The 15,373-nt window shown below is 32.1% G+C and overlaps 1 protein-coding gene across 1 annotated transcript; it reads left to right on the top strand.

Annotated features, from left to right (window-relative positions):
• Positions 1-584: 584 nt before the first annotated feature.
• Positions 585-4,385, top strand: LOC114319701 (uncharacterized). The gene has a single exon (XM_028266755.2). The coding sequence runs from the start codon at positions 859-861 to the stop codon at positions 4,252-4,254; it is 3,396 nt and encodes a 1,131-aa protein (XP_028122556.2). The 5' UTR covers positions 585-858; the 3' UTR covers positions 4,255-4,385.
• Positions 4,386-15,373: the final 10,988 nt, after the last annotated feature.

The following is a 15,373-nucleotide window of genomic DNA, read 5'->3' as shown; positions in this document are numbered from 1 at the left end:
TGGCTCTAATTCTCTCCCCCCAACTAGAGAAAAGTTGAACCCTAATTAAACAATATATATATATATATATAAAGAAACTAGTTTCTCTATAGATCATTAATGTAGACTAGTGGCCTAGCCTGATTCTTGTCACGCGTATCAATTTGACAATCTATTCTATTTATTTTTTAGATCCTCATATATAGATCATTGATCAGACAATCATAATTAAATGATTTTAACATCTTTATCTTTAATAAAATTATATATTAGATTAAATTATTAAAAAAATAACTTTTTTATATGAATAATACATGAAGATTATATAGATGTGTGTTGAGCCAAAGTGAACAGTTCAATCCATATTAGTGGACCAGTCCAGTCCCATATACATACACACTTTCACTTTCAAAGGTTTTTTTTGCAAAAACGACTTTACATAGCATAACTTTTCCAATTTTCTTTAAAAAACATCATCAACATCAACAATCAAGTCACTGAAGTGAGCTTGCAAAAATACCATACTAATGAGTCTATCACAATCTTCATGATAAGAAAACACAAAGTGTGACTTTTAATGATTGCTAACACCACATGAGTGAGGTTTTTACCAAGTGCAAAAAAGGCCAACCTCCCAGCCCCTCCTCTCTCTCTTAAAAGTTCTTTGGGAGGAGGAAAACACAACAAACACAGCACCAGGAAAGAGCGAGAGAGAGAGAGAGAGAGAGCGCACTACGCAACAATACAACACCACACTGTTACTATAAACCGCAACATATGGCGATGCTTCTGTCAATCACTCTTTCCTAGCTATGCTTCCCACTAGCATACGCTCCCCAAGCGCACCCCCTAAAACTTCACTAACTCATCATCTCATCCATGTCAACGGCTACTTTCCTCTGCTTCGCCGCCGTGCTCTGGTTCACCGCCTTACCGTGCTCCGTCATGGCGTTGACCGCCGAGATCCAAGCTCTATCGTCCTTCAAGTCTAATCTCGACGATCCACTTGGTGCATTGGACGGCTGGGATTCGTCAACTCCCTCAGCTCCCTGCGACTGGCGCGGCATTGTCTGTTTCCAAGGCCGTGTTCGAGAACTCCGCCTCCCTCGTCTCCATCTCTCTGGACTTCTCACTGACCGTCTCTCTAACCTACGCCAGCTGCGCAAGTTAAGCCTCCACTCCAACTCCTTCAATGGCTCAATCCTACCCTCCCTCTCTCAATGCGCCCTATTACGCGCCGTTTATCTCCACTCCAACTCCTTCTCCGGCGGACTCTCGCCGGCGATTTTCAACCTCACAAACCTTCAAGTCCTCAACCTCGCTCACAACTCCCTCGCCGGAAAGATCTCCGGCGACCTTCAACCTACTCTCCGGTACATCGATCTGTCCTCCAACAACTTCTCCGGCAAAATTCCGGCGAACTTCTCAGCATCTTCTCAGCTTCAACTCATTAACCTCTCATTTAATTCCTTCTCCGGCGAAATTCCGGCGAGCATCGGAGAGCTTCAATTTTTGGAGTATCTATGGCTGGATTCGAATCAATTGAAAGGTACTTTGCCTTCGGCGATCGCGAACTGTTCTTCGCTTTTGCATTTGAGCGCCGAAGATAACGAGCTTGAAGGTGTAATTCCGGCAACGATTGGTTCGCTTCCGAGGCTTCAGGTAGTTTCGCTTTCTCACAACCAACTTTCTGGTTCGGTCCCCACATCAATATTCTGTAATGTCTCTATCAATACTCCTCCGACTATAAGAATCGTTCAACTCTCCTTTAATTCGTTCACGGGCTTAGTCAAACCACCAAACCTCTTGTTCTTTTCTGTTTTGGAGGTTTTAGACCTTCACGAGAATCACATCAACGACGTGTTTCCATATTGGTTGACGAATGTATCTTCGCTCAAAGTTCTAGATGTTTCTGGAAATTCATTTTCTGGATTGTTGGGTAATGAAATCGGTAATCTTGCTATGTTGGAAGAGCTTAGAGTTGCCAATAATTCGATATCCGGTGAAATACCTGGTGGAATTTTGAAATGTGGGTTGCTCAATGTGCTTGATGTTGAAGGAAATCGGTTTTCGGGTTCGATTCCGCCATTTTTGGGGGTTTTGAAGAGCTTGAAGACTCTATCTCTTGGTGGAAATCGGTTTTCGGGTTCGATTCCATCGAGTCTCGGGAGCCTTTACGAGCTTGAATCGTTGAATCTGAGTAATAATAATCTGACTGAAACTGTGCCACAAGAGCTCATGAAGCTGAGCAACTTGAGTAGTTTGAATTTGAGCAATAACAAGTTTTCTGGTGAATTTCCAAGCAATATTGGGGATTTGAAGGGCTTGGTGATTCTGAATATGAGTGGATGTGGGTTTTCTGGGAAAATTCCTGCAAGTATTGGAAGTTTAATGAGGCTCACTACTCTTGATCTGAGCAAGCAAAATCTATCTGGGGAGTTGCCATTTGAGCTTTTTGGGTTGCCAAGTTTACAAGTTGTTGCTCTTGAAGAGAACAAGTTGTCTGGGGCTGTTCCTGAAGGATTCAGTAGCTTATCAAGCTTACAGTATCTAAATCTGTCATCCAATACTTTCTCTGGTGAGATTCCAGAAACATATGGTTTTCTTCAGTCATTGGTTGTTCTCTCCCTATCGGATAATCATGTTGATGGTTCTATTCCGGCACAGTTGGGCAATTGTTCTAGCCTTGAAGTAATAGAGCTCCGTGGTAATCGCTTAACGGGTCATATTGTGGATGATCTCTCACACCTTGCTCATTTGGAAAAGCTTGATTTGGGTCAGAATGTTTTAGCAGGCTCAATCCCCGAAGATATCTCCAAATGCTCTTCTCTGAATTCTCTGTTACTTGATGCAAACCAACTTTCAGGCCAAATACCAGACTCGCTGTCAAAGTTATCAAACCTAACAATATTGAATCTTGCTTCAAACAGATTGAGTGGGGCTATTCCCGCGAACCTTTCACTCATCTCTGGTTTGAAATACTTGAATTTGTCAAGTAACAACCTCGAGGGTGAGATTCCAGTGGCGTTGGGCTCTCAGTTCAATGATCCTTTTGTGTTTGCAATGAATGAAAATCTATGTGGGAAGCCATTGAAAAAAAATTGCAAGGACGTGATATGGCGAAAGAGGAAGAGGTTGATCTTCTTGCTAGCTGTGGCTATTGGAGGAAGTTTGCTTTTGATGTTGTGTTGTTGTGGATACATATTTGGCCTATTGCGTTGGCGAAAAAAGCTTGGACAAGGAAGAAATGGAGAGAAGAAACGAAGCCCAGCTCGAGCAAGCTCAGGAGGGGAAAGGGGTCGTGGAAGCGGAGAAAATGGAGGGCCAAAACTTGTTATGTTCAACAACAAGATAACATATGCAGAGACAGTGGAAGCAACGAGACAATTTGACGAAGAAAATGTATTGAGCAGGGGAAAATATGGGCTTGTGTTCAAAGCCACTTATCAAGATGGGATGGTGCTTGCAATTCGTCGCCTACCCGACACATCAATCGACATAGGCACCTTTCGCAAAGAAGCTGAATCTCTAGGCAAAGTCAAGCATCGAAATTTAACTGTCCTGCGCGGTTACTATGCAGGACCACCCGACATTCGCCTTTTGGTGTACGACTACATGCCCAATGGAAATCTAGCAACATTGCTCCAAGAGGCATCACATCAAGACGGGCATGTACTAAATTGGCCAATGCGACACCTAATCGCGCTTGGCATTGCTCGCGGGCTTGCATTCTTGCACTCAGTTTCCACAATTCATGGCGATGTCAAGCCACAAAACGTGCTTTTTGATGCAGATTTCGAAGCCCATCTTTCAGATTTTGGGTTAGATAAATTAACCATAGCAACCCCAGCAGAGGCTTCTTCATCTTCAACCCCAATTGGGACTCTCGGGTATATATCACCCGAGGCTTCATTAACGGGTCAAGCGACGAAAGAATCAGATGTTTACAGCTTTGGAATTGTATTGTTGGAGATACTAACTGGGAAAAAACCTGTGATGTTCACACAAGATGAAGATATTGTGAAGTGGGTGAAGAGGCAATTGCAAAGTGCTCAAATCACAGAATTGCTCGAGCCGGGTTTGCTTGAGCTTGACCCGGAATCATCGGAGTGGGAAGAGTTTTTGCTTGGGGTGAAAGTGGGTCTGCTTTGCACAATGCCTGACCCGCTCGAGCGGCCTTCAATGGCGGACGTAGTGTTCATGCTTGAAGGCTGCCGGGTCGGCCCGGAAATTCCCTCATCGGCCGACCCGACAACCCTACCATCCCCAATTTGAATTTTTTTTTTTAAACTCAATAAACGATTAATTTCTGTATTATTCATTTTTTTTGGGAGGTCAATTATATTTTTGATCTCTCATGTTTATGGCATTTTAATTTCTAATGTTTAATTTGAATTTGAATTTAACTCGTCATCACACGCCATTAAAATTAAATAACTATAAAATTTCATTTAAAAACTAAACTTTTAGTCTACAAAGCATGTAATGTGTGTTTTTAAAGTGAAAATTCACTCAATAAATCACAATTTTAATTTTAAAATATGTGATATGCGTTATATAATCTATAAAATAACACTCTTAAACCTTGAATTTAACAGGCACAACATCTATTGAGTTATATAATCTATAAAATAACACTCTTAAACCTTGAATTTAACAGGCACAACATCTATTGATGTAATTTGATTTAGGATTAAATTAAAATACTTTTTATATATTAAGAATTAAATTAACATAATTTAAATATTAAAATAAAATAACAAAAATTACATATTTTGAGACAAAAAATACAATTATTAATACTATGGGAAATTATATTTAAAAAAATTCAGATTTTGACCATTATAATAAAATAAACCCTAAGCTTTTAGTTTTGTTAATTAAGATTCTAGTCTTTTAATTTGTTTTTAATCTAAACAATCTGTCTATTTTTGTTAAATAAAATTGACACAAAATGAAATTTTAGTCATGAAACTCAACGAAAAATGATATTTTAGATATTCATATACCTACATTAAGTTTAATGGTTAAAATATTACTTTTTTGTGCGTCTTGGAGCATCTCCAGCGGTTCATCAAAATTTTCATCAAATCTGAATAAAAAAATGACTTTTTTCTCATTTTGATACAGAGGGCTTCAATAGTTCATCAAATCAAATTTTCATCAAATTTGCGCCGAGACAACCGGTTGGTCAACCGGCTGGTCGACCGGTGAAGGCAAAATTTTTTTTTTGAATTGTTTGAACCTTTTCAGTGAACTGTCTGAACCTTTTTCCGGGTCGACCGGCTGGTCGACCGGTAAGGCAATAAATAATTTTTTTTTTAACTGTTTGAACTTTTTTTTTGAACTTTTTGAACCCTTTAGTGGTCGACCGGTTGGTCAACCGGTTGGTCAACTGGCCGGTCAACCAGCTAGTCGACCGGTTGGTCTCCCCCAACGGTTAGGAACAGTGATTTGGTGAAATGCTGCGCCTGTTCTCATTTTGGTGAAAGGTTTGGTGAATTCTCGATTTGATATCGATTTGGTGAAACCGTTGGAGCTCAAAAAAGTGATTTTTTCACCAAATTTTAAATTTGATGTCAGGTTTGGTGAAGCGTTGGAGATGTTCTTACTTAACAAAAATAGATGAATAATTTAGATTGAAAACAAATTAAAATATTAAAAATCAAAATCAAAATCAAAATTTAGTTATTATAAGGAAAAATTTTAATTTTTTATATAATTTTTCTTATTATTTTATCTGGTTTGATTTGCACTGTTTTTTAAAAAATTGAGTTTTTTTATTTTTCACATTTTTTTTTAATTTTAGTAACTTTTTTTTAATATTTTACGTAAATTTTTTATTTTTATTTTTAAATACACCTAATCTAAATATACTTAAAAAGTATAATATTTGTGAGAAAAAAATTAAAAAATTCACTAAATATAAAAAATATAAAAATAAAAAATAAAAGTCAATATATTTTTATATTTTGTTATATTTTATGAATTATTTTAAAATTTGTGTACAAATTATATATTTTTAAATATATTAAGATTAAAAAATTTAAAAATATGATTAAATATTTTTAAAAATTATTAAAATAAAAAAACATTAATTAAAAACTCAAAAAAATTGTTTTTAAAAAATTTCAAATCAAACATACAATACTATTTTTGAGATTAAAAATTAAAAAAAAAAATTAAGGTTAGCAAGGTGGATGTGGTGATTTGAATGATTTCATGTCACGTTGATATTTATGATGCGACGGCGTCGTTGGCAACCAACCAACAAAGAAAAGATTCCCGCCAAAAGAACAAAAGAAAAAAATGTTTAGTTAATTCCTTAAGGAAAGTAGCCGTTAGGTTTGTGTCCGAGCGAGCGAGCGAGCGAACATGAAAAAGTGGTATTTATCGGAAAAGGAAGTAATAGCGAAAGCGTTAAATAAATAACATCCGTGAATGTGTCAGACTGCGAATAATAATATCAATCCACAGACTCATCACTGATTGCCTGACTCTCTCCCTCTCTCTCTCATCTCTTTACAAACAAAGTCCCACCATAACGTCCGATTTTCCGGACTCCACTGTTTGACCTGCAATGGAAATTTTTAGTTTTACTTTATTTTTATTTAAAAAATATTTGATGGTCCGAATTTTTATGTCTCAAATGGTTTGAATGTGTCAAAATAATATCGTTTTATACTAAAATAATGTCATTTTAAGGTAGCGTTTGGTTGTATTTTGTAAATGTGATTTGAGAGTATGAGTTGTATTTTGAGTTTGTGTGTTGTGGAATTATGATTTGAGTGTAGAAAATTTATTTGGTAAAGAGTTTTGAAAATAGTTTTGGAAAAGAGGTTTGATTTGAGTGGGGAATTATTGATGTGACATTTGATATGTGATACAAAAATTTACAACTCATAACTAAACATACAATTCAAAATTATTTTAAAGCACATAAAAAATTTAAAAATTTTCAGAAAATATTTGTCTCGATTATGTAAATCAATTGCAAAAAATATATATATATATATATATATATATCTGGAAATCAGCCGGACATCCGGGTGGACAACCCGGTGGACAAAAAAGGCGCCTGTGCATCAGAGTTCTCTCTGCAGAGTGTAGAAAATTGATTTGAAAACGAACCAAACATCATGCTCCAACACACGGGTAGAAAATTGATTACAGAGCACAACCAAACAGAACCTAAATGTTTTGAGCCATTCTAATCATGATTTTTCGAGCCATCAATCATTGTTGTTTTTATTTTAAAACCTGTAATGGAATTAAACAAACAAAATTTCAATACATGTTAATATAATTTTAAATTACACTTTGTTCCTTTTATGTTTAATTATTATTTTTTTTTTGTTTTACTTTGATATTTTATGTTTTAATTTTTTTTATACTTTACTCCTAAAATTCACTTATGTTCAAAATTAGACAGAAAATATCATAACAACTATCGCATAATATAAAAAATGTATTATTATATTAGTGTTTAAATTATATATAATAAAATATTTTTGAGCTACATGACTGTCATGCTGTCATTTTTTTGTTCTAATTTTTAACAAAAATTAAGTTTAAAAATAAATTAAAAAAACTTGAAATATAAAGAGTCAAAATAAAAATAAAAAACTTTAAAGGCCAAAAGTCACCAAATATAATGGAGACAAAGTGTTACTTCTTTTTTTTTATAAATATTTTAGCCATTAACATTTTTTTTAATTTAGTTTTTTTAACTTTACACTTTCATGTTTTAGGGTTTTTTGAATTTACTTTTGAATTTAACATTTGCCAAAATTAGACAAATTGTACATTAACAACTACCTGACATAATATATCATTATATAACGTATGCCTCTAACCCAAAATTTAACCTAAATACAAATATATATTTGATATCAAGTGGCTGCTCATGTAATATTTTCTGTCTAGTTTTAGAGATAAATTATCTTTAAGAATAAATTGAAAAAAATTTAAAATGTAAAGTGAAAAAGTGAGAAAAAAAAATAGATAAATTACATATACACCCCCTGAGTTTTGTTTAAAATACAATTTGTTCCATAAAATTTTAAAAATTACATCCTACCCCTTGAAGTTTCTAATTTCATAACAAATTACTCATTTTATTAATAACTCATCAAATCAATTAAGAGTTTTTAATGACATCATAAATTTATTTTCATTAATAATTTAGGTAATTTTATCATTGTATAAGAAAGTAGTTAATAATTTTATTTTTTCAGTTAATTCTGTTAAATAAGAAATTCTGACAATGGAGGCATTTGTAATTTTTCAAATCAGACAGGACAATTTATAACTTTAAGCAAATCTCAATGGGTGTGTTTATAATTTACTCAAAAAAATTTAAGGTCCAAAGTGATAAAAATAAAACATAAAGGTGACAAAGTGTAATTTACCCTACACTTTAAACTAAGAAAATTACACTCACCTCCCTTGAAATTTTTAAAAATATAATTAATTCCACACTTTTGATATAATTATATTGGTTTTCATTGATATTTTAATTCACATAATAATTAAGTTATTTTTTTATCAATAATTCATTAATTATATGAATAAAAAAATAATATAAAACGCCCTCAAAATAAACCCAAAAATCATACATTCATGACATCCATAAACATAAGAGAAATAAACATATTTTCATTCATCAAAGTATTTAATCCAAAGGTATTACATGTTGACAATAAAAGTAAATGCTCTACGGGCTTACAACTTTCCAAGCCAACACTTGGTTACAAAAAGGAGAGTACTAACTCAAAACACAAAATAAGTCCTTAGCTTGAATTACATGTAATACACAAAATAATTACCAAAGTACGCCTTCAGCTTCTAAAACCTCCCAAGCTAAGTCCTTGGAGGCGGCATATCACCTACACCTGAAGATGATGTCCCATATAGGGTAAGCCAACGCCCAGTTGAGATATGCTAAACATAATATGAACAATGACTAAAACAATAGCATTTGATAAATGTTTAACTCATATAAATCAACTCATAATACATTTCGGTTCCATGACACATATGTCCATGCTTCATGCCATTTTCCTTTACTTAACAATTTCGATTTATACACATGGCTCAGAACCTGGCCAAACAATTCCCAAGAGACTACGGCTCATGTTAAAAACCTTTCCAATATCAACAATTTAAATGAGATTATAACTCATAATAAACACTTTCATACTTCACAATAGATACACATATTTGCTATATCAACGTCATATTAAAACACTTTCATACTTCATAAATGATACACAGATTCACTGTATCAATGGAGTCCATCCCCTATCTCCTCCCAAATAAATCCGGTTTAGGAGTCTATCCCCTATCTCCTCCTAAACCGTGGAGTATATCCCCTATCTCCTCCCACACAATACAATGTATATAAATAATTATCATATACACGATCAATCAATACACAAATTCGATGTACTATTCCAACCTTCATATTCAATGACATATTTAACCAATTAGTTTTAATTCACCTAATCATCATGCAGTGTCTATAACAATCAAAACTATCCTCCACCGATAGCCCAAAGCAATTATTTCTAAACAGATAATAAATGCCTCAACAGATAAATTACCAATATTTTCAAATGTGAGTGATTAATAAATCCAACTCCACCATTCAATCTCATGATAAGCCAATTTCATTATTGCTAACTCAAATTCATATTTCCATGACTTTCCAAATTAATTATGCAAATTAATTCATATCATAAAATTAGGGCATTCCTCCCTATTTTCTGAATATTGACCCAAAAGCTCAAATATTAACAACAACATCAATAAGCTCATTTTAAGACCCAAGATATACATATATTAGTCAAAATAGCAAAACCCCTCATTATTCAAGTTGAAACCCTAACACCCAAAATCACCCAACTTCAACATTAAATCAAAAGGACCAAAAGTTTATATCAAAGATCATAAAAATGAGTAGTTATCCCTACCTCAAATTCGGAGCCTAAAGGAGAAGGTGAAGAAAATCGAAAGTGCTCCAAATCCCAAGATTTTTCGGATAGACAGGTAGCCCAAGCCAAGCTCTACACTTTTTGCAAAGGAACTAAGGTAGAAGATCACTCAAACTAGATCAAACCTTAGAGAGAAGGTGAAATGTAGTGAGAGAAGCTCTCAAAAATAGATTTTGAAAAGTAAGAGAGAGAATGAGAGTTAAAAAAGTGATCTAAAATGACCCAGCTGCCAACTGATATATGTATGACCCACTCGAGCGGAAAATAGGACGCTCGAGCGTCAAACACAAAAACTTAACCCGCTCGAGCGCAAAAAGGAACCCGCTCGAGCGTAGATTACACTCTTCCAATACTTTTACAGATATCGAACAACCGTTCGAGCGCAAGGATACCCGCTCAAGCGCGACCCGCTCGAGCGTAAGAAAATCCACACGAGCGTGAAAAACACATCTGCAGTATTTTTGCAGGCAGACAAACTACTGAAGGTATGCAAACTCCGCTCGAGCGGATCACTAAAAATCTAGGCAAAAAGAGTTGGGACAAAAGCTCAATCAACCCGTTCGAAACACACCCAAGACAATTCTAAACTCAAGTACAAAGAGTTAAAGGACGGAAATGAAATACAGACAGCAACAACTATCAACGGAACCGAGTTCGAAATACAATAAACATTGGAAGAAAACCGGAATTGCTATATAATATTATCATTTTTTCTTAATAAAATAAATATTTATTTTAGTTTATTCAGTGTTTACTCACCATTTGCATTAATTTCAATTTTTTTACCTTTATGTAAAAAATGTAATACTAACTATAATTTTTTTAAACCTCAATGGAGGTGAGTGTAATTTACGTCTTTAAAATTTATTAAATTTTCAAGTTAAACTTGAATATTGGACATTTATATACTTTCAAACACTTCGACACACATGAAACATATTATAAGTTCACATAAAATAACTTGAAATCAATGGTAAAATAAAAATTGTGTAAATTTACATATATTTTCTCTTTTAAATTTTTAAAATTATTATATTTGACTTAAATACTTATATATATATATATATATCATATATAATAGTTATTTGTTCTAATATATAATATATAATAAATATATAAAATTATATATTTTGTACATATTTATCACACATCGTGTCTTATTTTTTTTTGAAAAATTTAATATTATTATATCAGTATCATATCTGTGTCGTATAACTTGTACCTGTCCACATTTCTTACATCTCATTTCAATCTTACGGTTTTGTGTAATTGTGTCTTATGGGGTAATTTTCAAATAAGTTCCAAGGGGGCATGCTGGGAGAGGTTGATTAGGGTAGAAGAGGTTGGTCATTTGATGGTGGTTGATCTAAGGGTTTGTTTGGGATGCGGGTTGATTTTTTAATTTTTTGTCTTTTTGTTATTTTAGCCTGAAATTAAACAACCTCGTTTGTGATAGGTTTTTTTTTATTTGTTTGACTTTTGTGAGAAAAAAAATAAAATGATTATGAATTGGATGTGATATTTTGTCTTATTGGGTTAAAAAACTTGTTTTGTTTTTTTATGACTAAAATAATAAAAAAGTCAAAAAGTTTGATATGCCAAACGAAGGCTTAGGGATGGAATTTGGGAAACTGGGATGCTGCACAACAGTAATTGTTGTAAGTTTATGGGGGCTTATTCCAAATATATTTTGGTAATTTAAATTATTTATATTGTAAAATTTGTTAAGTAGATCATTTGTATAAAATAAACAAAAAAATCAAATTAATTGAATATTTATAATTCTATAACAAAATCGTACTTTTTTTTGTAAAAAAATAAACTGCTATCATAATTTTGATAATATTTTTAAAAACAAATAGAATCTTATCATAATACTACAAATATCCGATTAACTTATTTTTTGCATTTATGATAGGATAAAGTACACTAATAGTCTATACATTTTGTCTCTTATATCATTTTAGTCCATGCACCCTCTATTGACTCAATTTTTACTCTTAATTTTAGATTTTGTGTCAATTTAGTATAAATGATTTTGCCTTTAAAATATGATACGTGTCATTTATGCGCATACTTTTCATTAAAAAATACTAACAATTGTAAGCAATTTGACTAAATTGTGACAATTATAAATTTTTAATCAAAATCAAGCCAATTAAAATTACAGAAACTAAAATGATACAAAGACTAAAATGTAAGAATTATCAACATAGTTTGCTCTTAATGATATGTTTAACAAACTTTATAATATGAATAATTTAAATTATCAGAATAGGTTCAGAACAAGCTGTCTTATACCTCACAACTGTTACTGCTATAAGAGCATCTCCAACCCATCCTCCATATTTGAAGATATGGAGGATCATCTCCCAAAAACAACTCCAACCCATCTTCTATATTCTCCTCCATTTGGGAGGAGGATGAATTGATCCTCCAAATATAGAGGGAGAATGAAAAAATGGAGGAGACTCCAAAACACTATTCACTCTATATTTCTTAATTATATTCAAAATAACTTTTAAATATGCTTTACAAAAATTTTAAAATTAAATATTTATTAATGAACAAAAATTACTTTTTTATTGGAGTTTGAATGAAAGAAATGAAGGTTTGTGGTTAGAGTTTGAATGAATAGTGACCTTCTCTATATTTACTTTTTAAATAAAAAATATTATTTTCATCCTCTTGAGAAGAGGATGTGGTTGGAGCTGCTCTAATAGCACTCCGGATCCAGAGTTTGGTGGTAGCCAAAGTGGCTCATTCTTATTTTTGAAATAATTGGGCCTTCTATAAATTTTTATACTTTAATTTTCAATTTTTTTATACTATTGTTTTATTTATTCTAATTTTTATTTATTTGCTTGACCCAAATCAACTAGTATTCCTAACCTTCACAATAAAACAACTTTGATAATTAATAGGGAAAATTACTGGGAATATCACAAAATTATTACAAAATCATGAAAATATTTGTAATGTTAATTATTAATGTGTATAAAGTTTATCATTTATTTATAATTTTTGTAAAATATTTACACTGACTTAATTTTTTTCCTAATTAATGAAATCAGATAAGATAAGACGGCTTTGATAATTACTAAAATCATATAAGATTTCAAACTCCTGTGGAAAATAAGAAATAAAATATACTACAAAAATAAAATAAGCGTTCATATTATGATTTTGATAATTATGTGAATAAAAATGACTACTTTTTATAATTAAGATAAAAATTTCATTGCAATGAAGATGGGAAGAAATATACAGTACAATTAGTTATTTTATTTTAAATAAATTAGAGCATCTCCAAGATTATTAGGCAACAGGGTAACGTGAGCAATACCAAAAAATTTATCAACATTTCTATCAAATATTTTACGTGAATGTGGGTCTCTAGTCATATGAGACATTTGGTAGATCTCTGTTTGTCCCTTTGTAAAAATATACAGAAAAGTATTCTTTTTATTTTGCCTAACTAATATAGTTAGCCTGTATTTCAATCATGCTTTTTATTTTAACTAACCAATCAAACTAACTTAACTAATTTTTTTTTAGAAAAATACTATAAACATAAATAAAAATATACAATTTGTTTTTATTACATATGACATTTACAAGTATTTATTTTTTAAAATATATTATTTAGTTATTTTTTAAAATAACATTTTTACATGGTGGATAAATCACAATTTATCCCTTTTATGGTTGGTCACTTTCCTACTTTCATCTTTAAAGTTTTTTTTTATTTTTTAATTTTTTGAATTTGACCCTTTATGTTCGAAGTTTTTCCAATTTACTCCTAAAACTAACTTTTATTCAAAATTTGACAAGAAATGTCTATCATATAAAATATATATATATATATATATATATATATGATTATATTGGCGTTTGGGTTTAAGTTTGTACTGAGAAATGAGTTATATATAATAAATTATTTTTATGCAATGTGACTGTTAATGTGTCATTTTCTTTCTAATTTTGAACAAAAATTATTTTAAGAGTAAATTGAGAAAAACTTAAAACATGAAAGACCAATGTGAAAAACTTGAAGGATCAAAGTGATAAAGTGACCAATATAAAGAAAAAGTGTAATTTACTCTTTAAACAATCATATTCTTTCAACGGTAATAGTTTTAAACGATCAAATAAGTTAGAGCGAAGAAAAAATGTGATGCCCTCAAAATAATACTTAGAAATCCACATTATAGACATGCTGTGACAACCCTCACTACTATTTACTGATAACACCACTGATTACTGCTAAACTGAGACTGATCATAATAAGTAATTGAATTGATTGAAATTCTGAACTGATTAATTGAGTGTATTAGTTTAAATGCATGTCTATCTGTTGACTACTAAATTATTTGTTCGTGTATTATGTTTAAACTGCAGATTGAAGGCCTTATCGGCGGCCGAATCTGAAATTGACTAGTGTTTTGTGCTAGTTAGAATTTTTGAGATTTTATGGTATATTTAATTGAAGTGTGATTTGGTATGAGTAAATTAGATTAATTATTGATAAATTACATTAGTTGGCATATTTACCCTTTTGCCATTAAGTGGTTATTTCCTACAACTTTGACTTGGACTCAATTGTTGCATTACAAACACCATCTCACCCTTTTCCATCTAGAGCTAGCCGACTAGAGAGAGAGAGATAAGAGAGAGAGATAGGAGATAGAGTGATTTCATCTTGTTTTGGCTTGGAAATTAAGAGATTTGAAGGCAAATTGCATAGTTGAGCTTCTACACTTGAAATACAAGGTTTAAGGTAGAGAATTGTGACAACCCTCGCCACTGTTTACTGATAAGACCACTGATTAGTGCTAATATATGATTAAGCATGTTAACTGACTGATTGACTGAAATCCTGAACTGATTGATTGAACGTATTAGTTTGAATGCATTTCTATCTGTTTGTCAGTGAACTATCTGTTCGTGTTTTATGTTTAAACTGCTAATTGAAGGCCTTATTGGCGGCCGAATCCGAAATTGCTTGATGTTTTATGCTCGTTAGAATTATGTAATTTTATGGTATATTTAATTGAAATGTGATTGGGTATGATTAAATTAGATTTAATAATAGTAAATTACAAGAGTTGGCCTTAATCGCCAAATTGCCATCTAGTGGAATTATCTAGGCAACCCTTCTCCACTTCATACATCTTGATACAACATTTCTTCAGCTCATTTCCTAGAGAAAAACCGACTAGAGAGAGAGGGAATTGGGAGAAAATAGAATTTATCAAAGATTGCTTGGAGAATTTGAAGGAGAATTGCATATTGAGCTTCTACATCTTGAACTTAAGACATAAGGTAGAGAATTTCCCTTCTTGATCATGAAATTTAATAGATTCTTGCATGGTACATGGTAATTGAGTGAGCTGAGT

The sequence above is a fragment of the Camellia sinensis genome, chromosome 6 (assembly GCF_055761805.1).
Source record: "Camellia sinensis isolate YWXY chromosome 6, ASM5576180v1, whole genome shotgun sequence".
Classification (NCBI taxonomy): domain Eukaryota; kingdom Viridiplantae; phylum Streptophyta; class Magnoliopsida; order Ericales; family Theaceae; genus Camellia; species Camellia sinensis.
The sequence above is the reverse complement of the archived record's forward strand: the minus strand, read 5'-3'. Positions and strand labels throughout refer to the sequence as shown.

Coding starts and splice junctions, on each gene's coding strand:
- LOC114319701 (XM_028266755.2), top strand. CDS start 859: ATGTCAACGGCTACTTTCCTCTGCTTCGCCGCCGTGCTCTGGTTCACC.